The 24,124-nt window shown below is 39.6% G+C and overlaps 1 protein-coding gene across 7 annotated transcripts in view; it reads right to left on the reverse strand.

Moving 5' to 3' along the window:
• The window catches only part of TMCC1 (transmembrane and coiled-coil domain family 1), a 167,823-nt gene that overhangs the window by 37,178 nt on the left and 106,521 nt on the right, over window positions 1-24,124 (reverse strand). Inside the window, exon 1 of one of the 7 annotated variants that reach the window (XM_036332271.1) lies at window positions 6,850-6,976. The exons of the other annotated variants lie outside the window; for them this stretch is intronic. Within the exon in view, the coding sequence (XP_036188164.1) occupies window positions 6,850-6,912 (63 nt within the window). The 5' untranslated portion in view covers window positions 6,913-6,976. Of the gene's footprint in view, window positions 1-6,849; window positions 6,977-24,124 lie in introns of those variants that run through there. 7 annotated transcript variants of the gene reach the window in all.

Below are 24,124 nucleotides of genomic sequence, written 5' to 3' on the forward strand. Positions count from 1 at the left end.
GTTGCAGGCTTGATCCCCAATAGGGGGCGTGAAGGAGACGGCCAATCAATGATTCTCATCATTGATGTTTCTCTCTCTCTCTCCCTCTCTCTTCTTCTCTGAAATCAATAAAAATGCTTAAAAAAATGGAAAATGATAATTTGAAGCATACATACCTGCTAATGCTAAAATTAGTCTCTATTTTCTGAGTAAATGTTCACCAGTAAAAGAAGGTAACACAGAAATGTTTTCACTGCTGAGGATTTAAAAATACATATGAAGTGCGCTGGCCTATGTGGCTCAGTTGGGTGGAACGTCATCCTGTGCGCAGAAGGGTCTCGGGTTCAATTCCTGGTCAGGGTACATACCCAGGTTTGTGGGTTTAATCTGGTCAGGGTGCATACTGGAGGCAATCGATCAATGTTTCTCACATTGATATTTCTCTCTCTCTTCCCCTTTCCCACAACCCTTCTTTCTCTAGAGCAGGGGTGGGCAAACTTTTTGACTCGAGGGCCACAATGGGTTCTTAAACTGGATCAGAGGGCCGGAACAAAAGCATGGATGGAGTGTTTGTGTGAACTAATATAAATTCAAAGTAAACATCATTACATAAAAGGGTACGGTCTTTTTTTTCAAGAGTTTTATTCATTTCAAATGAGCTGGATCCAGCCCGCGGGCCGTAGTTTGCCCACGGCTGCTCTAGAGTCAATGAAAAGCATATCCTCGGATGAGGATTAAATAAACAAAAAAAATCCATATGCAGATAAGCCAATTGGTAAAACCACTGAGTTCCCCTTTCCAAGTTAATTTCCTACAAATACTTTTATGACACAAGTCTCATTGAGACAAAAGATTTCTAAGACTCAGTTAATCATATTTATTTCAAGTAATTTTGATAAAATAAAATTCTAATGCAATGAAAGAATTTGGAATGCTCCGTGGGGTCTGTGATAATCTGGCTCTCTCTAAACTAGCTATTGTTAGGCTTGTCAGGTAGCTTTTGAAGAATAGAGGCTTTAAGAAGGACCTGTCCAAACTATACATTCCCAATCTCATTTTAGGGTGTAACTGATCCTTCCTCTTAAAATGGTCTTAAATATAATTTATTTGCTAATAACTTCCAAATGTATACCTCCAACCCATACTTCCCTTAATTCTAAACTCAGATATCTAACTATCTACTCAATATCTCTACATACTAATATATGCCTAACAGTCATTTCAAATTTCCTATGTACAGCCCTGGCGGGTGTGGCTTAGTTGGCTGAGTGTCATCCCATGCACTGAAAGGTTGCTGGTTCAGAGAATACACAGGAGGCAGCCAATCAATGTTTCTCTTTCTCCCTCTCCCTTCCTCTCTAAAATCAATGAAAACATATTTTTTTAAAAATTACTATGTGCAAAACTGAGTTCCTGATATCCCCAAACCTGCTCTTTGTGCAGTCTTTCCCATGTCAGCTAATGGCTATTCCACTGATTCCCATGCTCAGATCAAAAGCCTTGGAGTCATCTTTGATTCCTCTTTCTCTCACATACCCTATCCAGTTAACAACAACATTAATAATTCATAGGTGCTAATATATATAGTATAGTACTTACTATGTGCCAGACACTGTTCTAAATTCTTTGTATGTTTACTAAATTATTTAATTCTTACAACAATAATACAGCATGGGTATTATTATCATTTCTATTTTATAGCTAACAAAACTGAAGCATAAAGAATTTAAGTTGAGCCTGGCCAGTGTGGCTTGGTGATTGAGCGTTGGCCCATGAACCAAGAAACCACCAGTTCGATTCCCACTCAGGTTCCATTAAAACAAGACCAGCTCCCTGCTCCCTCCCCACCATCAGATAAGTGCTTGACAGGTTAGTGGGAGGTGTGGCAAAAACAAATTTTTGGTTTCTGATAGAATAAAAACTAATATTATAATAGTTTTCTAAAACTAATGTTTCCAGCCCTGGCCGGTATGGCTCAGTTGGTTGACTGTTGTCCCTTGCACCGAAAGGTTGCCGGTTTGGTTTCCAGTCAGGGCATATACCAAGGTTTTGGGTTTGATTCCTGGTTGGGGTGCTAACGAAAGGCAACCAATCAATGTTTCTCTCTCACATCGATGTCTCTCTCTTTCTCTCTAAAAATCAGTAAAAACATATTTTTAATTAAGAAAACCCAAAACACAGCCCAGCTGGTGTGGCTCAGTGGTTGAGTGTTGACCCATGAACCAGGAGGTCATGATTCAATTCCCAGTCAGGGCATATGGCCGGGTTGCGGGCTCGATCCCCAGTAGGAGGTATGCGGAAGGCAGCTGATCAATGTTTCTCTCTCATCATTGTATCTCTCTATACCTCTCCCTTCCTCTCTCTCTCAAATTAATAAAAACATTTTTTTTAAAGGGAAAAGGAACAGAAAATGCTTCTTGGAGGAAGTAACAAATGAAATGAACCTTGAAGGGAAAAATGAACCTAAAAAGAGAAGAAAAGGCATTTCAGGTTGACAGCCTAGTATGAGGAAAGGTCTGGAAGATGAAATGTAATAACACCTTCATGGTAACTGAATGGTTCATGAGGCTGTAAAAGTACGGCAGAGGAGAGCCTTCGGTGGGAGATGAGCTCTGAAGGTAGGTCTAAACTACTGTTTTGGATTTTATTCCAAGGATATCACTGAAGGCTTCCCAATGGTAAGAGTTATATAATCTGCTTTGAATCTAGACTTACTTGACTATATCAAAATCTATATGTGCAAACCAACACCACGATTCTCCTCTAACACTGGTTCTCTTAAAAAGCATTCTGTATCTCAGGAAAAGCATCATTATCCATCAGGTTACACAAGTCCAAACCAAACCAAAGCCCAGGAACCAATCTTGACATATGCTTTCTACCTCTATCAAATCCAATCTATTTCAGTTTCCTAATTCCATGCTATCTAATAAAGAGGGAATATGCTAATTGACTTCCCCGCCCTCAAAGATGGCGGCGCCCAGTCCCCTCAGCCCCGCCAGGGTGCCTGCCTCCTGAGTCCCCCAGTCCCCTCAACCCCCCAGCTGCCCAGGGCGGGCCCGAGGCGCAGGTAACAAGGGCCGGCCAAGGCTTGCTCTGCCGGCAGTGGCAGCAGCAGAGTTGTGATGGGGGCGTCGCCTTCCCCTGATCGCCGGGTCGCCTCCCGCCCTTGAGGGCTCCCGGACTGTGAGAGGGGGCAGGTTGGGCTGAGGGATGGCCCCCTTCCAGTGCATGAATTTTCATCCACTGGGCCTCTAGTCCTATGTAATACTCTCCATCTATTTCTATTTATTTCTACTGCCACCACCTTGTCATCTCTCTCCTGGATCACTCACTCTGAATAATCAATCTATCTGCATTCACTTAGGCTCTCAGTTAAGCCAGAGAATTTGTTTAAAAAAGCAGTCCTAGCCCTGGCTGGTGTGGCTCAGTGGATAAGAGTGTCAGCCTGTGGACTGAAGGGTCCCAGGTTCGATTCTGGTCAAGGGCACATGCCTGGGTTGTGGGCTCAATCCCCAGTGTGGGGCCTGCAGGAGGCAGCCGATCAATGATTCTCTCTCATCACTGATGTTTCTCTCTCTCTCTCTCTTTCTCATTTTCTCTCTCTCCCTTCCTCTCTGAAATCAATAAAAATATATTAAAAACAAAAGCAGTCCTAAATCACCCAATGCTTAAATTCTTTTAGTAGCTTCCCACAACTCTTCAAATATTAAGAACAAGAATTTGAACAGGGTCTATTAAGTCAGTCCTACGTGATTAGGCTCTGGATCTCTCTCTAGCTTCATCTTAGAGCATGCTTCCCCTATTCTGATCACACTGGCCTTTTTTAGCCTGTTTGGTTCATCCTGTTTCTTCTCACCATGGGGCCTTTGCACATGCAATACTGTGTACTTGTCCTTTCTTCAACTCTCAGCCAGTTATTTTGCTAGGTGCTTGGGTATATACTGATGAACAAAACAAAGTCTCAGTTTTCACAATGCTTAGGGCTGAGGGCGAAAAAGTGGTAGAGACAGAAAAACCAATAATCAAATAACAAAAATTGCTGAAAAGTGGTATGAAGAAAAAGAACAAAGTGATGTGAGAAAAGGAATAAAGTAAAGAAGGGAAATCTACTTTAGATTGTGTGGACAAATAGGGGCCACATGCTAACAGCTAACCTGACTAGCTCAAGGAAGGCCTGCATGGCAGCCTTGCAAATTTAGAGACCTAAAGTAAGCACAAAAGATGGTCTGAAATTAAAACTTTTTTTAAACTAAAAGCAGTTTATGGTGGATAGTTATGTCCTAAGGCAGTATTTTTCCATAACAAAGGTTAATTTTCACATTAACTAAGCCTATCCTTTTGTCTTTTTGTATCTAGGATAACATGCCTGATTAACAAAGTAATTTCCCTTTATCTGGATCCCTCAAAGCATCACAAATCCCCTCATTGTTATTGAGTTCACTGTTGACCATTAACTGTCCTGTACACACCTAAGTAAAGGAAGTATGTGTCTATCATTTTATCCAATCCTACCCGCCCCCCCACTCCCCGCCCCTCCCCACTTTGCTTTCTCCCACCTCCCTAATCTATCACCAATATATTTCATGTAACCCACTTACATCTCTCTCTTTTGACTGTAATGTATAAAACAAGGTGCAAAACTGCCATTCTCCAGAGCATTATCTCAATCCGTTGAGATTCTGCTTTCTGGCAATTGTCAACAGTTTGGCTCAGATAAACTCACAAAAATTCTTCACAGGTTTGAATGTTTCTTACGTTAACAATTGGGAGATCATAGAAGAATTCTTTGAACAGGGGCATTTGAACTGAGCTCTCAAAGATAGAAAAAGAAGTTGTTACTTTAACCAGGTCATAAATGAAGAAAAGTATTATTACTATACTAGTATATTATTACTATACTAATACTACTATACTATTATTACTATTACTATACTTATATGTTACACGAGTCAAGAGAATACAGAATTTGGAATTTTATCAATACTCAAGATGAAAATACACAGTTAACATGGCAATTCAAGTAAAGACAAAAGAAAAGGATTTGTTTGTCCACTGCTTAAGAATTCACTTGGTGAAAGTATTAACAAAAAAGGTTAAGGAGCCCTAACCAGTTTGGCTCAGCAGATAGAGCGTCGGACTGCGGACTGAAGGGTCCCAGGTTCGATTCCGGTCAAGGTCATATACCTGGGTTGTGGGCACATCCCCAGTAGGGGGCGTGCAAGAGGCAGCTGAATCGATGTTTCTCTCTCATCGATGTTTCTAACTCTGTATCCCTCTCCCTCTCCCTTCATCTCTGTAAAAAAATCAATAAAATATATTATATAAAAAAAAAGGTTAAGGAAGGAGCAAAAGGATGCTAAGATAGGAAAAGGTGAGTAGTCAGGAAGGGGACTACCTGCCCAGTATCCTAATGAAATATATGGACAGTTGTGGTTACAAGGCTTACATAACCAATGAGTCAGCAAAAAGTCAGGGCACAGGATCTCTTCAATGCCCATTCTAAACATCTAGGAAGTTTGGCTCTCTCTACCAGTGAGACGAGGGGCCCGAGAACAAGATCTGAGGCAGGCTAATTAAAGGTACCATATCTTCCAGCAATACTTGCCTAACTTATTTATTAGCATGAGGAAAAGTAAACCTTCTTGCTTAGCAAAACATAAGAAACAGGATCCAACTTAAAGCAGATTAGAGCAAGGCAATTCTGGTAAGATTTCACAGATCTAATGTTGCCCATTTCTTTAACTTGTAAAAATTCCAAAATCAAGACTCCAGAAGGTGCTGAAAGCAAAACCTAAATTTAAAGAGAAAATGTCTTTATATATTTCGGGGTCCATAAATATTTCAGGACTACTTTCTTACTCTAATATAAGCTAATATGTATTAATAGTAACAGAAAAAGGCTTCATAATGATAAAACTGGGTCTAGTAAACAAAGAAGAACATATAAAAGGGATTAAATCACAGTACAGAAAAAGAGATACAGCACTAACATCCACTTGGTACTGATCTGCAATGATGATGAATCCAAGACAAATGCTCACCAACACACAGCTATGAAAACAGCAGACTCCTCATCCTGCCTTCCTCTACCTCCATACTTATATTCTCAGCCTATTACTGTTCCAGTGACAACAACTCACTTAAAGCAGAAAGCCTTTATTTTTTCTTTTCCACTTCAGGCCATAGGAAAAAGCTGGTGTGTGTGTGTGTGGGGGGGGGGGGGGGGGGAACGGGAAGGGGAGGAAAAGTAGGGTGGAGGAAGGGTGTAAATATGACTGTTCAAAGAAGGGAAAGATTATCTATTAGCATTCTTGGCTCTATAAATTCTTGGCTTCTGCCTGTTTACGGATATCTGAGAAAACGTGATAATTATCTCTGAAGGTCACAATTGAATGACCAGAAATAATGTTTTCCTTTCTGGTTCCCTTAGCCATCCCTTTCAATCAAATGTGAATCTGCAAAATGTTTTAATTATTGCAGACACAATTCTATGTAGCTGATATAGGAAAGTAAAACAAACAAGCAAACAAAACAAGAAAAAACAAAAACAAAACACAAGCAACACATTTACCTTACCAAAACCCCCTGTCAGGCAGTCTGCTGATTTTGCTTGCCACAAAGCTCATCCTTCATTTGTGCACTGCCAGAGCAAGCTTGGATGGTGAAAACAAATCACAACCTCTTTTGGCTATAAGCTCTTTCCATTTGTCCCAGTTTCCAAGCTGCAGAGGAGCTGTGGCATAGTCTGTCACGGCTGCACGTACTTGGTTTCCGAGAATAACGCTGTAAATGAGGACAGCTACCACTGGGAATTCATTCCCCCACCAAAGAGCCAGCCGAAATGAAGCTTCTCCCTGGGCCTCTCACCTTCACAGACTCAGAAAAGGGCCTTTCACAGAACAGGCAGGTACAGCCGCACCACATCAACATCCCGCATAGCCAATCCTCCGCAGTGCCCACCTCGGCCTACGTACAGTTCCGGTTCTGTCTGCTGCACCAATTCTTAGAGCTTTCTATATCTGAGAGCCTGGGAGGACTCCGTGCTGAATAAACAGAAAGCTTCTGCCAAACAAATATCCGTGTGCGTGTGCATGTGTGTGGTTTGGGATAGCTGCTAATGCAAATGAAGTTTGAGAATGGAGATCACAAACAGTATCTGCCTCTCTTCTCAAGCTGTGAGCATCTTTTATAAAAGAGAAAGGCACCAAACTGGTTGAATTTAAAGCTACAGTACATTAATTCAACATTATGTGTCTTCTCACTTAAAACCAAATAAAATTTAGAATAACTTAAAGAAGGTTAAAAACATTCTCAATAAAGTAACACCATTTAGGTACCTTGGTTTAATAAATACAAAGAAATTTACCCATGCTTTGATAAAGGATTAACATAAGATTGCCAGAACAGATTTCTTATGAGCCTTCCTAATGTTTCTTCTCTTGTTTTCACATGAGGCTCACAAAACCATTTAAATGAAAATTGAGCAAGGAAAAGAAAATTGAACATGAGACCCTAAAGTCTTATTCTTATGGACAAAGAGAAAAAAGCTCTTCTGAATGAAAGGCATTAGAGTTCTGTGAAGTTAAGCAACAGATTAAAACACCACAACTATAAGCCCAGGCTCAGTCCCTGTTCTATCACATACTATTTATTGAATACCTGCAATATTGCATGAAATAACTGAACACCTTAAGGATACTATTCCTGCCCTGAAAATTCACTTCGGGATTTAGGCAAGCTATCAGAAACAAGCTTTATTTCTTCTATTGTAAAAACAGTTTTGGGGACTGCACATAGGAAGAATTTTAATGATTATAAAATACAGTGTAGCAGTACAATGTATAATATCTAGTAACATTTCTCTCTGGTTAATATGTAGAAAAAAATCAGACATGACAACAGTTTGATATAGTATAGTACAGTCCTTTCTATGAGCCTAAAGTTGTGATAATTTCTGTTCTAGTTAAGTACTGAGCTGGAAGCTCAGGCTATCACAGTACTGAAAGGTCAAAGGTCTTTCGAAACAGTATTCACCAGCTTCATATAGAATTCTTTCATTTAAATCAGACAAAGCCCTCTGAATAGAATCCAAAGCCCCTTAATTTTTCAAAAAATATATTTCTATTAATTTCAGAGAGGAAGGGAGAGGGATAGAAAGATAGAAACATCAATGATGAGAAAGAATCATTGATTGGTTGCCTCTTACACGCCCCACACTGGGAATCAAGCCTGCAACCTGGACATGCGCCCTGACCGGGAATGGAACAGTGACCTCCTGGTTCATAGGTTGATGCTCAAGCTCAAGCACTGAGCCACACAGGTTGGGCCCCTTAACTGAATTTGAAGAAAATTCTGGGTTGAAACCAGGGTTCTAGAAATTCCTCTTCTGTGTTTAGAGGAACAGAACTCTGACCTTGACCCATCAGAAAAAATTAATAAAAAATTTAATGACTTAACACAAGTTTTGTTTTTGTTTCAACAGAGTAAATATTTGTTTATATAAAAACAGTGTCAAAAAAATTATCAACACTAGCTGATGTTAGCTTAATTCTGTTTATTAGCATTTTTAATATCCCTTATTTTAAGACAATTGTGTTCATTATAGAAAATTTTGAAATTATAAATGGGCATAAAAGAAAGTAAAAATTTTTTTGTAATCTCACTGCTCACAGAAAGCCAAACCAGACACGGTATGAGGTTCTTTCATCCTTTTTTCTTACCATTGAGATCATTGAAGCCTGTGTTGAGACAAAGTGCCATAAGATCAAAACTGCCTTGATTGGATTGGATAAGCTACCATATGGACGACAGCAGCCCTGAAGAGTTGCCTGGGTCTCAAGTGGACTCTGTGTATGAGAAGTGTTCATTGTATATTTGTAGGAGAGACATGATTATACTTTTAAAATTTATCCTAAAACAGCCTAGCTGGTTTGCCTCAGTGGATAGAGCATCAGCCTTCAGACTGAAGGGTCCCAAGTTTGATTCCGGTCAAGGGCACATACTTTGGTGGTAGGCTCTAGCCCGGGTCAGGGTGCATGCAGGAGGCAACCAGGAGGCAACCACTCCATGTGTTTCTCTCACATTGATGTTTCTCTCTGTGTCTCCCTCTCCCTTCTACTCTCTATAAAAATCAATGGGAAAATATCCTCAGGTGAGAATTAACAACAACAAAAAAATTTATCCTAGAACAGTTTTTGAGGTTCCACCAAGATGCCAATAGATTTACGAGTTGCCAGAGAAGTGGCCCTCGTTAGCTGCAATAAGCCTGGGTATATCTCTTCTTGGATCCCCAAGTAAATCTCATGTGGCAACAGAACTTTAATTTTGCTGACTTTCTGTTCTCTCAAAAAATTTTTTTCTCTTGCTGATTTTGCTTTTGTTTCTGGTTTAAGCACAGTTGATAAGTTACTCCTCATTGATGGCAGCACTTATTGAGAATTTGATTTTTAAGGTTGACCATTTGATGGTCTCTGTTGAATGATAAATATTTACTTTCCGTTGGGTGAGAAACCAAAAGAGAACCATATTAAGGAACAATAGTTGACTTTCTATAGGGAACCAATGTCTATAAAGAAGCCTTCCCAGGAAAACTGACCTGATGCCTGTATTTACAGGGTCCCTGGCTTACAGGTGGTAAAGAAGGCCACTTACTTCCTGGTAAGCCTTAGCAAATGTTGGGGAGTTGAAGATAAGATTAACTCATCCAACTTTATCAGCACTGCAGGTGAAATCTAGTCAGAGAGTTTCTTAGACATGTTTTCCTAACCTTGGAATAGTAAATAATAGAGGTGTTTAAAAGTCCATTCTAGGATTCCTTATGAAAACTTCCATACAGGAATTAATCTTGTAGCCTAAATAATTGTTCAAGCCCTGGCCGGGTGGCTCAGTTGGATGGAGCGTTGTCCGTACACCAAAAGATTGCAGGTTTGATTCCCAGTCAGAGCACATATCAAGGTTGTGGGTTTGATGCCCAGTTGGGGCACGGGAGACAACTGATTGATGTGTGTGGGGGTTTTTTCTCTCTTTCTCCCTTCATCTCTCTAAAAAAATTTTTTTTCTTTTCTTTTTTTATTATTTTATTGCTTAAAGTATTACAAAGAGTATTACATATGTCTCCTTTTTCCCCCCGCCCTTGACAATCCCCTGGCCTTCCCTACCCCCAGTGTCTTATGTCCATTGGTTATGCTTATATGCATGCATACAAGTCCTTCGGTTGATATCTTACTACCCGCCCCAACCCTCCCTGGCCTTCCTGCTGTAGTTTGACAGTGTGTTCGATGTTGCTCTGCCTCTGTATCTATTTTTGTTCATCAGTTTATAATGGTCTTAATTATCCATAAATGAGATCATTTGGTATTTTTCTTTCATTGACGGGCTTATTTCACTTAGCATAATGCTCTCCAGTTCCATCCATGCTGTTGCAAATGGTAAGAATTCATTCTTTTTTACAGCAGCATAGTATTCCATCGTGTAGATGTACCACAGTTTTCTAATCCTCTCATCTGCTGATGGGCACTTAGGGTGTTTCCAGATCTTAACTATGGTAAATTGTGATGCTATGAACATAGGGGTGCACATATCCTTTCTGATTGGTGTTTCTGGTTTCTTGGGATATATTCCTAGAAGTGGAATCACTGGGTCAAATGGGAGTTCCATTTTTAACTTTTTGAGCAAACTCCATACTGTCTTCCATAATGGCTGCACCAGTCTGCATTCCCACCAGCAGTGCACGAGTGTTCCTTTTTCTCCACATCCTCTCCAGCACTTGTGGTTTGTTGATTTGTTGATGATAGCTATTCTGACAGGTGTGAGATGGTACCTCATTGTTGTTTTGATTTGCATCTCTCGGATGATTAGTGACTTTGAGCATGTTTTCATATGTCTCTTGGCTTTCTGAATGTCCTCTTGTGAAAGGTGGCTATTTAGGTCCTTTGCCCATTTTTTTATTGGACTGTTTATCTTCCTTTTGTTAAGTTGTATGAGTTCCCTATAAATGTTGGAGATTAAACCCTTATCGGTGATAACATTGGCAAATATGTTCTCCCATGAAGTGGGCTTTCTTGTTGTTTTGTTGATGGTTTCTTTTGCTGTGCAGAAGCTTTTTATTTTGATGTAGTCCCATTTGTTTATTTTCTCTTTATTTTCCAATGCCCTAGGAGCTGTATCATTGAAGAAATTGCTTCAGCATATGCCTGAGATTTTGTTGCCTTTGGATTCTTCTAGTATTTTTATGGTTTCCCGTCGTATATTTAAGCCTTTTATCCATTTTGAGTTTATTTTTGTGTATGGTGTAAGTTGGTGGTCTACTTTCATTTTCTTGCATGTATCTGTCCAATTTTCCCAACACTATTTATTGAAGAGACTATCTTGACTCCACTGTATGTCCTTGCCTCCTTTGTCAAATATTAATTGAGCATATTGGTTCGGGCCGATTTCTGGGCTCTCTATTCTATTCCATTGATCTATATGTCTGTTCTTCTGCCAGTATCAGGCAGTTTTGAGAACAGCGGCTTTGTAAAACAGATTAATATCTGGTATTGAGATCCCACCTACTTTGTTCTTTCTCAGGATCGCTGCAGCTATTTGGGGTCTTTTTGTTATTCCAAATGAATTTTTGGAGAGTTCGTTCTAGGTCTGTGAAATATGCCGTTGGTATTTTAATGGGAAGTGCGTTGAATTTATAGATTGCTTTGGGTAGTATGGACATTTTAATGATGTTGATTCTACCAATCCAAGAACATGGTATGTTCTTCCATCTGTTTATGTCTTCCTCTATCTCTTTTTTCAACGTCCTGTAGTTTTCTGAGTAGAGGTCTTTTACCTCTTTAGTTAAGTTTATTCCTAGGTAGCTTAATTTTTTTGGTGCGATGGTAAATGGGATTGTTTTTTTAGTCTCTCTTTCTGAAAGTTCACTATTGGTGTATAGAAATGCCACAGATTTCTTGGCGTTAATTTTGTATCCTGCTACATTGCCAAATTCATTTATTAAGTCTAATAGTTTTTTGATGGAGTCTTTAGGGTTTTTTATAAAAAAAATTTTTTCGATAAAATATCATTGCTTAAAACTCTGGATTTGCAAAGAAAATTTAAGGATGTCTGTATGATTAATTAACACTTGCTGTACTTATGTAAATAATCCAGTCAAACCTAATGAGACCAATAATTTTGTGATCAAGAATAATCTTTAGGAATTATTTATGATCACCAGAAGGATGGGAGAGTTTCAGCAAAAATTGTGAAAAACTAAAATGGAAAAGATTTTAAGTGTCTTTTCGAGGGACTTCCTAGTGTTATCTATCCAATTCTCTGGCTTTTTGTCTTTGGCTAGGTTATTTTATAGCTCTGAAGAGATGGAAATTACCTTGGGGACAGTGTTGGTGATGCAATGCAAATAAATGTCTGGTAGAGAATATAAATTTCCTTAAGCCCAATTCTTATTTGGACCAATTTAACATCTTACCAGTTCTTAATAACTGGTTAATTAGTGAGTTAAATAAATATTTGACACATTTTGAATGAGAGTCATAATTTTACCTTTAAAAATATTTGTATCCTTACTTTTTATTTCTCAAAGCATCTAACTAAAAAACAATTGCGTAGTTGAAATTAGCCTTTTGCCTATTTTTTAAAAGCTCTTACAAAAGAGCTAACAAGAATTTTTACATTTTTAAAGAATTGTGAAGAAGAACAAAACAAAGACGACTATGTAACAGAGAATATATGGCCCTTAATGCCTGAAATATTTATTATCTGGCTCTTTACAAAAAAAGTTTGCCAATACTTGCTTTAAAGTTATAGTATCTCAAATGGCATTGATATCTTAATATGAGTGATCAACCTAACAATATAGAAGAGACTGACTTACTCAAGTCAGCATTTTAGCAGCAAAGTCAACTTAGGGCCCAGACTGAGAAAATAGGCTCCTTAATAAATATACCATAATCTTTACAATAACATAAATAAATGACTTACTAAATTTAGAATTATCTCTGACAAAAAAATATTTTCTTCCCCAGTAATACAAACCTAAAATAATATCTTTATTGTATTCAATACTGTTGAGTATCAAGAATGTTGAAAATTTCATAAGGAAATATATTTTATCTTTCCAAAATTTCTGGGAAAGATGCTTTTTAAAAACCTGTTTATTTACATATATAAAAGCAGAGAAGATAAGAAATCCTGCGCAGTCTTCATCCAGCTTAACTCATAGCCCATGCGCCCCTCTCCTACAATTATTTGGAAGCAAATTCCAGACAAAAGGTTTTCTTTATAAAAACCAAGGCTAATTCCAGAGGCTTTCCTGTATTATTAAAGCCTATCTCAGCTGTCAGACTTCATGAATACTGTACTATATTTTTTCAGATAAAATGCCTAATGTTCTCCTCCTCTTCTACCCTTTACTATATTATATTCATAAAGAATCCACTGGGGAAAAATGTCCAAAGACAATAGAACTTATTCTGTTTCTATGGACTGATGGTCTTGATGTTGATACTTGATGACTGACTAGATATTTTTTCCAAAGTGGCAAAAGATGGGTAAAGTTGAGTCAAGGAAGTGTAAGTCTAACAAATCAATTACTATCTGTAGTTCTAGATGGCAGAGAACAGAATTGCAAGGAAGGCACTAAAGTTAAAATGTGTCCCATCAGTTGGCTGGGCATTCCTCAAGGAGTTTCTTTTGCGCTTCTCTATGTGGCAACCAGTTCAGCTAAAAAGTCCCTAACTGCATTTACACCTCCCACTGGGATTCAATTCTGACTTCAGCAGCTCTCTTTATGCATAAACAAATGCCCATAACCAGCCAGTCAATGAGGGAGCAGATAAATGACAAAGCAAGGAATTAGAAAAGGTTTTTAAATCTTCTGAGATTAATATGATCATATGGATCTCTAACTAAGGCAAGCACTTTCTTTTACTGCTTAGAACTAATTAATTCAGAAAGGAGAGCAAGAGAGGCTTTTGCTTAGTGTCAAAGCCAATATCAGAATTATGAGGTTTTAGGAAGGAATATAGGCATTGACCTTCTTTAAAAACTAGCTAAATTATCTGAGACACCTAACTAAATAATTAGAATAAGCAATGAAAATTGCTTATTTAGGCTCTGCCTACATCAAAGGAATCATGTATCATGATGCCATCTATCACCCAAGGGGCTCAAAGGTGCTGCATGAGCTGTTTCACAACTGCAAAGTACATAAAGCCATGACGGGAATACCACCCCCAACTAAGGAAGGGCCAGTTAACCCCTAGTACCGTCTGCAAAGCAACTGCAGAATCATATAAATTATTAAATTAAATTGTATAATAAAATAGTCTTTTTTAATGTCATAAAAAAGAATATAGAATAGTGATTTCCAACCTCAGATCCACAAAAGGGTCAAGTTGTTTTCAAGATTTCCAAATGTCCAATGGAAATTGTACATTCTCCCATAATAAAGGTATATAGGCAGACCAAAATGACAAACATTTAATTTTGTCTGGAATTATAATTACTCCAGGTGATATCATTGTATCAGTGTTGTTCAGAAATGCTGACTGGCTCCTAGTCCCTATTTTTTTTTTAAAGGGAAAATCATATATGCTGTTTGTAAACAAACATTTTCAAAATAGCAGGCTCATGAGGGGGAAAAAATACTGGTGAATAAGGTTGATTTAAGTTTCATTTTCTAAGTAAGATCACGCCTTCAATGTTAATAAAAACCAAAACACTTAAATTTAAAAAGTATGAAGGAAATCATTACAATATGCATATTCTATGCCTGGCAAATTACCATCTGGAGGCAATATATAAGTAATGCTATAATGTTTTAGAAAATGCTATTCACCACAGTGATTGTCAGAGCTATATAAGCCATCTCTTGAAAATCCTTACTTAATATCTATTTTATATCTCCCAAATCCCATACTGGAGGCTCTCAGGAATAAAAAATAAACACAACTTTCCACATCCTAGAAAATATGAAGAAAAATAGCATCAAATGGACTATTTCAAGTCCATGTGAGAAGAACAAGGAATCATCTCAATTTATTCTTTTCAAAATATTACCAGGCATAGATGGCTGGTGTGTGTGTTGGGGGGGGGTCGGGGGGGGGGCAGGCGGAGTGGACAGATACAAAGCTATTTTAACTGAAAATAACCTGGCTTCATTATTCTTTACTATTTAATTTTCCACTAAACTGCATAGAACCTTAGTGGTCAAATATTCTCTAAGAATAGCCACATGACTCAATATAGAAATACAACCAAGAAAGAGTAGAAAGCAAGGTGAAGACTGATTCTATAGGTATTAACTGGCTACTTACTGAAACGTACCTCCTTCTAAATTTCTTTAAGTTTGTTATAAAAAACAACAACCGCCCTAACCAGTTTGGCTCAGTGGATAGAGCATCGGCCTACAGACTCAAGGCTCCCAGGTTCGATTCCGGTCAAGGGCATATACCTTGGTTGCAGGCACATTCCCAGTAGGGAGTGTGCAGGAGGCAGCTGATGTTTCTCTCTCATCGATGTTTCTAACTCTCCATCCCTCTCCCTTCCTCTCTGTAAAAAAATCAATTAAAAAATATTAAAAAATAAAATAAAATAAAAAACAACAACCAAATGGCCAGTTTCTCATCCCTTTACCTTTTCTCTTAATATACCGACATATTATACAGTACTCTACTTTTTTACACCATTAAGCTTAGATAGCAGGCCATATTGTACTAGTAAGATGGGGTTGGAAGGGTGCTTGCCAGTCTGCAGAGGAGATGGAATTGAGTCCTTGCTTTGCCACCCATCAGTTGTGGGACTTATGTGATTTATAGAGCTTAAAACCAATCAAGGTTTAGTACCTAAGAAATGGGATTGAAGCTTGCAGGGTTAAGGCTGAAGATGAAAAACTAGAGGGCGGGAGGTGGGTGGATTGATAAATTCCCAGACATCTGATTTTTACAATTTAAGAGTTTTCACAAGACATGATTCATTCTTTAAATACCTGAAAGCCTTCAATCTTGATTTTACTTGCCAGAAACCAGTAGTAGATGACATCACATTCACTGGTCTGATTTCTTTAGGGTCAATATATTTAAAATAATTTTTTAAAAAAATCTGACATAACAATAAAATGACTTGTTCCAAATTCAAAGAGAGAAAAAACCTTGTTCAAACATCTCAGTATTTCATTATAGTATACAGACTTGCCATAGTATTTAAATAGGTAAATTAACAGGAGATGATTAAACTCTTAACAATAAAATAAGGTCAACAATCTGTGGTTCTAGTGAAATAACTCAAAAAATTATGCCCCCTAAAGGTTACATAAGACCAACTCATCATAATTATTATCATTTTTAAATTTTTTATTTTATTTTTTTAATCCTCGCTTGAGGATATGATTATTGGTTTTAGAGAGAAAGGGAGAGGGAGAGAGAAAGGGAGGGAGGGAAGAAGGGAGGGAGGGAGGGAGAGGGAGAAGATAGATCTTTGATCTTTGGGCTGCCTCCCTTTACTCACCCTGACCAGGCATCAAACCCACAACCTAAGTATGTGACCTGACCAGGAACTGAACCATGACCTCCTGGGTTCATAGGTTAACACTCAATCACTGAGCCACACTGGCCTGGCTCATTATAACTATTTGTAAAAAGAGGGAGAGATACAAATGGAAGGCCTTACATTCACTTCTAGTTTTCCAGGACCACACAGACAGTATAGACTCAGTAAACATCTATTAAATGAATCAGTAAGAAACCTATAATAATAAAAGTGTAATATACAAATCGACGAAATGGCTGAGCAGCAGAACCACTGTCCGGGCGACCACACTATGACATGCACTGGCACCAGGCCAGCCAAGGCAGGTGCGATGCGATTGGTCGTGCCCCCCCACCCCCCGCCATTGCCCCACGATCGCCCGCAGCCGGCGGGGTGATCAACCAAGGGGGGAGGGGGGTGGTGGTGGCGGATGCGGGCAGTACCAGGCCAAGGCAGGTGCAAGCGGGGGGGGGGGGGGGGGGGGGGGGGGGGGTGTCAGGGCCGACTGCAGGCAGCCAGAGAGAAGCGCGGATCCCAGGTGCCAGCAGCCAGAGGGAAGCCGGTGCCATCTGCCAGGGGAAGGAAGGCCTACCCTTACACGATTTCGTGCATCAGGCCTCTAGTAAAAACATAAAATCATATCAGCTCAAATACATGCTTATATTATTTAAGTCTACAGCTAGTAGTGGCTGGTTTCTGAATTGAAATCTTCCATTTCTTTTATTCAGTGTTTTATAGAGTCACCTATGATTGTTAGGCAGTGTTTGTTTATGAATTGATATTAATCCTCCAAGGATTGAGATAGTTTCTGACATTCTACAACTATATAAAAAGTAGAATTACCAAAAAAACCCCAAAACAACAACAACAAAACACAGAATTTCAAACTATACTTGCAGGAGTCTATAAAAGATAGTCTACCCAATGATTAAGCAAATTTATTAGAAATGTCTGAGGGGAAAAAACTCATTCACAATTAATAATAGGAGACAAATTTCTCATATAGAACTAAGAAGCAATAAATATGAAAGACCTCTATCTATAAGCCATTATTTAGAAAAATCACTATGAAACCGTCTCTCGTTTGTTCCTGACTTCAGCAGCCATTCAGGAAATAAACATTTTTCATCTTCCCACAAATATGTTCTGACAAAATTGCTTTTATGTTCTTATGATTTGACAAAAAATACCGTGCAAAAGATTTTAAAGTTAAAATTGGGATGACAGAATTTGTAGACCGCTAAGCCAGGGAGTTGAAAAGGAAAAAGCCCTAATTAAAATTTCTAACGTAGTGCTTTGTCTTGTACATTAAAGGGAAAAGTTTAAAAAGATAAATTTGGCCCTAGCTAGTTTGGCTCAGTGGATAGAATGTTGGCCTGCAGACTGAAGGGTCCTGGGTTCGATTCTGGTCAAGGGCACATACCTGGGTTGCAGGCTCGATCCCCACTAGGGGGGCATGCAGGAGGCAACTGATTAATGATTCTTTCTCATCACTGACATTTCTATCTCTCCTCCCATCCTCTCTGAAATCAATAAAAATATATTTTAAAAAATAAATAAACAGATAAACTTGTCCATGATCAATTGATAACAGATGCTCTTTTAGTATTTCTCTGTAAACAAATTTGAAATAGGGATATTGTTAGGCATTTCATTTATTCATTTACTAGAAACTGTTTTCTCTCAGGATGTTTTATGTTGTAATTACATTAACAACAATGTTTCTAGCATAACCTATACTAATAATAGAGGAATATGCAAATTGTCTGGGACACTGTCACAGTAACAGTAACGATCGAACAGCAGGCTGTGTGGGGCGACAAGGCCGGCAGGGGGGTTAGAGAGGGATGACCGAACGACTGAACAGCAGGCTGCATGGGGCGACCAAGCCAGCAGGGGCGTTAGTGAGGGACGGCCAAACGACTGAACAGCAGGCTGCATGGGTGACCAGGCCAGCAGAGGGGCAGTTGGGGGCGGCCAGGCTGGCGGGGGGGGGGGGGGGGGCAGGCAGTGAGGGGCAACCAGGCCAGCGGGGGGGACAGTAAGGAACGACCAGGCCAGCGGGGGGGGGGGGGGGGTGAAGGGGGCAGTTAGGGGCAATCAGGCAGGCAGGTGAGCAGTTAGCAGCCAGCAGTCCTGGATTGTGAGAGGGATGTCCGAGGGGTCCCAGATTGGAGAGGGTGCAGGCTGGGCTGAGGGGACCCCCCTCCCATGCACGAATTTCGTGCACCAGGCCTCTAATATACTAATAGTAAGGCAATATTAACAATGCTTTTTTTTCTAGAATTTTAATTTCAAAATATGAGTAAGGTATCCTAATATTTTAAATGTATTGCAATGTAACAAGAGCACTGTCTGATATAGGTTCATTAAGATCCCACGAGGCAGACTCTTTCTGGTACAGTATCTAAATCACTTTGTTAAGAGTCAGACATTTGCTAGAGAACCTAGCAAATTAAATAGCCTTTAATTTAGCTCCTGTGTTTGCTTCCTTTTTCACTGAAAATGATGTTAACAATAGTTGCATCATTTGGGGAAACAAAAGAAAAAATGAACAAATGGGACTACATCAAACTAAAAACTCTTTGCACAGCAAAGGAAACCATAAAAAAAAAAAAAAAAAAGACACCCTATGGAATGGGAGAAGATATCTGCCAACAATACATATGATAAGGGGTTAATATCCAAAATATATAAAGAACTCATATAACTTAACACCAAAAAAAAAAAAAAAAGGAGGACCCAAATAGACATTTCTCCAAAGAGGACATACAAGCCAAGAGGCATGAAAAGATGCTCAAATCACTAATCAGCAGAGAAACGCAAATTAAAACCACACCTATCCAAATGGCTATCATCAATAAATCAACAAATAACAAGTGTTGGGGAGAATATGGAAAAAAGGGAACCCTCATACACTGTTGGTGGGATTGCAAATTGGTGCAACTACTGTGGGAAATAGTGTGGAGGTTCCTCAAAAAATTAAAAATAGCTGAAACCGGTTTGGCTCAGTGGATAGAGCGTTGGCCTGCGGACTGAAAGGTCCCAGGTTCGATTCCGGTCAAGGGCATGTACCTGGGTTGCGGGCACATCCCCAGTAGGAGATGTGCAGGAGGCAGCTGATCGATGTTACTCTCTTGTTGATGTTTCTAACTTTCTATCTCTCTCCCTTCCTCTCTGTAAAAAATCAATAAAATATATTTTTTAAAAAAAATTTAAAATAGAACTACTTTATGACCCAGCAATTCTGGGTATTTTTTCCTAAGAAATCCAAAACACTAATTCAAAAAGATATATGCATCTCTATGTTCACTGCAGCATTGTTTGGCACAACAGCCAAGATATGGAAGCAACCTAAGTGTCCATCAAAAGATGATTGGATAAAGAAATTATGGTACATATATACAATGGAATATTACTTGACCATTAAAAAGAATGAAATCTTTACCATTTGTAACAAAATGGATGGACCTAGAGAATATTATTCTAAATGAAATAAGTCAGAGAGAAAGAGAAATAATATATGATTTAACTTACATGTGGAATCTAAAGAACAAACAAAACATAAATAGGCCCACAGATACAGAGAACAAATTGATGGTTGCCAGAGGGTTGGGCAGTTGGAGGACTGGGTCAAAAAGGTGAAGGGATTAAGAAGTACAAATTGGTAGTTACAAAAGAATCACAGGAATGTAATAATTACGTATGGTGTCAGGTAACTACTAGACTTAAGTGGGGTGGGTGGGGAGGGGGGAATACCAAAAATGTGTAATCACTAGGCTGTGTACCTAAAACTGATATAATATTAAATGTCAACTGTGATTAAAAAACAAAAGAAATAATAGAAAAATAGTTGCTCTTTCCATAAATCACATAAATGTGGTACAGATTAATCTCATAATGTGCTGACTTCTGCTTTTCATTTGAGAACACCACTGGATTCCAATTCTACGGCTCAAAATTTTAATTATTTTTTTCAATTGCCTGACAGCTTCAACTCTGATTAAGCATAGCAATGTCTGTTTTTGTAAATAAAAAAAATATTTTTAATTCTGATTGACAAATTATTTAAGGAGGGATAGAAAAGGAAAGCATTCAATATACATTTTATATAAAATAAACGAGATTACAACATAAAAAAAATAATCAGGCAATGGCGTTAAAGTCTCTCTCTTCATGGTCAAAGGTTGAGGAACCAAGAGGTCACTGGTTTGATTCCCGGTCAGGGTACATGCCCAGGTTGCAGGCTCATTCCCTAGTAGGGGATGTGCAGGAGGCAGCTGAATGATGCTTCCATCTCTCTATCCCTCTCCCTTCCCTCTCTCTCTAAAAAAATCAATGAAAACATATTTAAAAGTCTCTCTCTTCTAAAACTAAATAGTTGTAAACATTAAAAAAAACAAAGACTGCAGCACTAATCAAGTAATAGAACAATGACAGATGTCTCTGGTATGCAGGCTATTGGGTTATATGCCATTCAAGATTGTCAAAAAATGACACCTCAGTATTCACAGATGCTCACATTTCTCTACTTTAATCTTTACATTATATAGTTTTTGTGGTACTGGCAACCCCAAGCATAGCAATGTCTTTAGCAAAGGAATTAATGAAGAGGTTGAACAGGACAAGAATTATCTTGCAGCAAACCATCAAAGACCTGATATTTATCTAAGTTAGTATTCTTTTCACTCATTTGTTCACTTACTCAGCTATGAATAACCACTTATAATTTCCCCCCAAAGATATAATAAAAAACTGTTAAAAAAAAAAAAAAGACACAAAAAAAACAACAACAAAAACTCTGTTAAAGCACTGCTGAAATCTAGATACCATGTTTTCAGAGTAGCTTTCATCCACTAGTGTAATAATCCTATTAAAAAGGAAATGAGTTTAGTCTGGAATAACTTAAATTTAGAAAATCTACTTAACATTTTAGTAATTAGGGCTTCTTTTATAAAGTACTTTTTTCTGTACGTTTTCTAACACCACTGGTCTTTAATGGTAACAATTTAGTGCTAAGGAGACTGAAAATGTGTCTATTTTCCAAAGAATTAACAGGTACCTTTCTACACCTAATTTTAACATTAATTTTAAAAAACTAAACTTAAGCATCACAGTTTTACCTTAAGACTCAATGTTTCAGAAACTTTATTAGGGGTTGGGACCACCTGAACTAAGGGCCATACAAGGTCCTCAAAATCATTTGGTCTGGCTTTGTCAAGGCATTAGGGGTGAATTAATTAAATGACCAAATATAGCAGGCTAATTTTTAAGCTGATAATTTTGTATGGCTTTTGAATGATGTTGTAAGCATTCAAATGGCCCTTGGCAGAAAAAAGCTTCCCCACCTTTACTTTAGATCATCAAGTAAATGTTAAAAGTACACATATATACCATATAGTAATATCCATTTCACTGTACAATTTTTACTGATTTCAAATTCCAATTTATTAATCGGTAGGCCATAGAGATTAATCTTATGTACATTAAGATATGCTGTCACACCCGACTGGTGTGGCTCAGTGGTTGAGCATCAACCTAAGAAACAGGTCACAGCTGGATTCCCAGTTGGGGCACATGCCCGAGTCGCCGGCTTAATCCCCAGTGTGGTGTACAGGAGGCAGCCAATTTTCTCTCATCATAGATGTTTCTATCCCTCTCTCTTTCTCCCTTCCTCTCTGAGATCAATAAAAATATGTTTAAAATAATAAAAATAAAATGTTAAAAAAGATATGCTGTCACTTAAAGCAGATTTTGTTTCTGTAAAATTATACATAAATTAAAGATTACATATGAATAATTTATTATCTATCTATAATAATAAAAGCATAATACGCTAATTAGACCAGACAGCTGAACGACCTTCCGGATGACCTTCGGGACGAAGCTGGGGTGGTGGCTGTGAGGGCCAAGCCCCTTGCAAAAATTTCATGCATCAGGCCTCTCTCTAGTCCTAATATATAAAAACCCTGGGTCCATCACATCCACAACGACCAGAGACTCGACCTAACTCCCAGCCTTCGTGCACAGCAGGCTCTGGTGGGTGGGGACTTGCAGCAGAGACGGGGACAGGGGAGGCGGGGTGGCACTCACTCTCACTCACAACCACACACACGCACAGACACACACAGCGCCTACCAGCTCACAGCCTTTTCTCCCTTTCTTTCCCTCCTTCCCAGCTCACTCTTGGAGCCTCTCTCAGAATGAGGAAACAAAACAGACTGGGCCTAAAGAGGCCTGGATGGAAGGGAGGGCTGGCAGAGGGTGGAGTGGCCCTCACTGGCTCCACCCCCTCCCAGCCAGGAAAGAGGAAGAGGGACACAGGGAGGCAGGGAGGCCTGCTGAGAAAAACAAAGAGAGATAGAGGCTGGGCGAGATCATTCTGGCAGGGGAGGGAAGTTAGGGGTGATCAGAAAGGCAGAGGCAGTGGGGGCAGGGGGGAGCAGTTGGGGGCGAGATTAGGCCTGTAGGGGAGAGCAGTTAGGGGTGATCAGGCAAGCAGGCAGAGAGGTTAGGGGCAATCAGGCAGGCAGGTAGAGGGATTGGGGCAATCAGGCAGAGGCAGTTAGGTGTGATCAGGCAGGCAGGCAGGCGAGTGGTTAGGAGCCAGCAGTCCCAGATTGTGAGAGTGATGTCCAACTGCCACAGGGATCGGGCCTAAACTGGCAGTCAGACATCCCTGAAGGGGTCCCCGATTGGAGAGGGTGCAGGCTGGGCTGAGAGAACTCCATTCCCGTGCACGAATTTCGTGCACCGGGCCACTAGTGTACACATACATATACATACATATATATACACATATATACATACATATACACACACACATACAAACACACACATCCTATCTAATAAAAGACAATTAACCGTACCTCTGCTACGCTTCCCATGGGCTAATCAGGGCGATGTGCAAATTAACTGCCAACAAAGATGGCGGCCGGCAGCCACGCAGCTGAAGCGAGCAAGAGGCTTGCTTACTCCAGTGATGGAGGAAGCCAAGGTTCCCCGCCTGCCGCGGCCTGGCTCTGAGCTCCAGAGCAACAAAGTTTCAATTATAGAAGCTAAACAAACCCCAGATACCTGCTTTCAGCCAGCCACAGCCTCAGAGCTGGGAGCGCCAGTGACGGCAACAATGTTTCAATTATAGAAGGTAAATAAATCCCAAAATTAAAAAAAAAAAGAAAAAAAGGAGAGGTTGGGAGCTTCAGTCACCTGCCAGCCTAAAAATGGCCCTCAGCCCCTCACCCAGACTGACCAGGCACCCCAGTGGGTACCCCCACCCTAAAGGGGTGTGGCCAGCTGCAAACAGCCATCAGCCCCTCACCCAGGCTGGCCAGGCACCCAAGCAGGACCCCCACCCTGATCCGGGACACCCTTCAAGGCAAATCAGCTGGCCCCCACCCGTGCACCAGGCCTCTATCCGATATAGTAAAAGGGTAATATGCAAACTGACCCTAACAGCAGAAAGACTGGGAATGACTGGTCACTATGACACACACTGACCACCAGGGGGCAGACTCTCGATGCAGGAGCTGCCCTCTGGTGGTCAGTGCGCTCTCACATGGGGGAGCTCTGCTCAGCCACAAGCCAGGCTGATGGCTGCCAGTATAGCGGTGGTGGTGGGAGC

The sequence above is a fragment of the Myotis myotis genome, unplaced genomic scaffold (genome assembly GCF_014108235.1).
Source record: "Myotis myotis isolate mMyoMyo1 unplaced genomic scaffold, mMyoMyo1.p scaffold_m19_p_13, whole genome shotgun sequence".
In the NCBI taxonomy this organism is placed as follows: Eukaryota; Metazoa; Chordata; class Mammalia; order Chiroptera; family Vespertilionidae; genus Myotis; species Myotis myotis.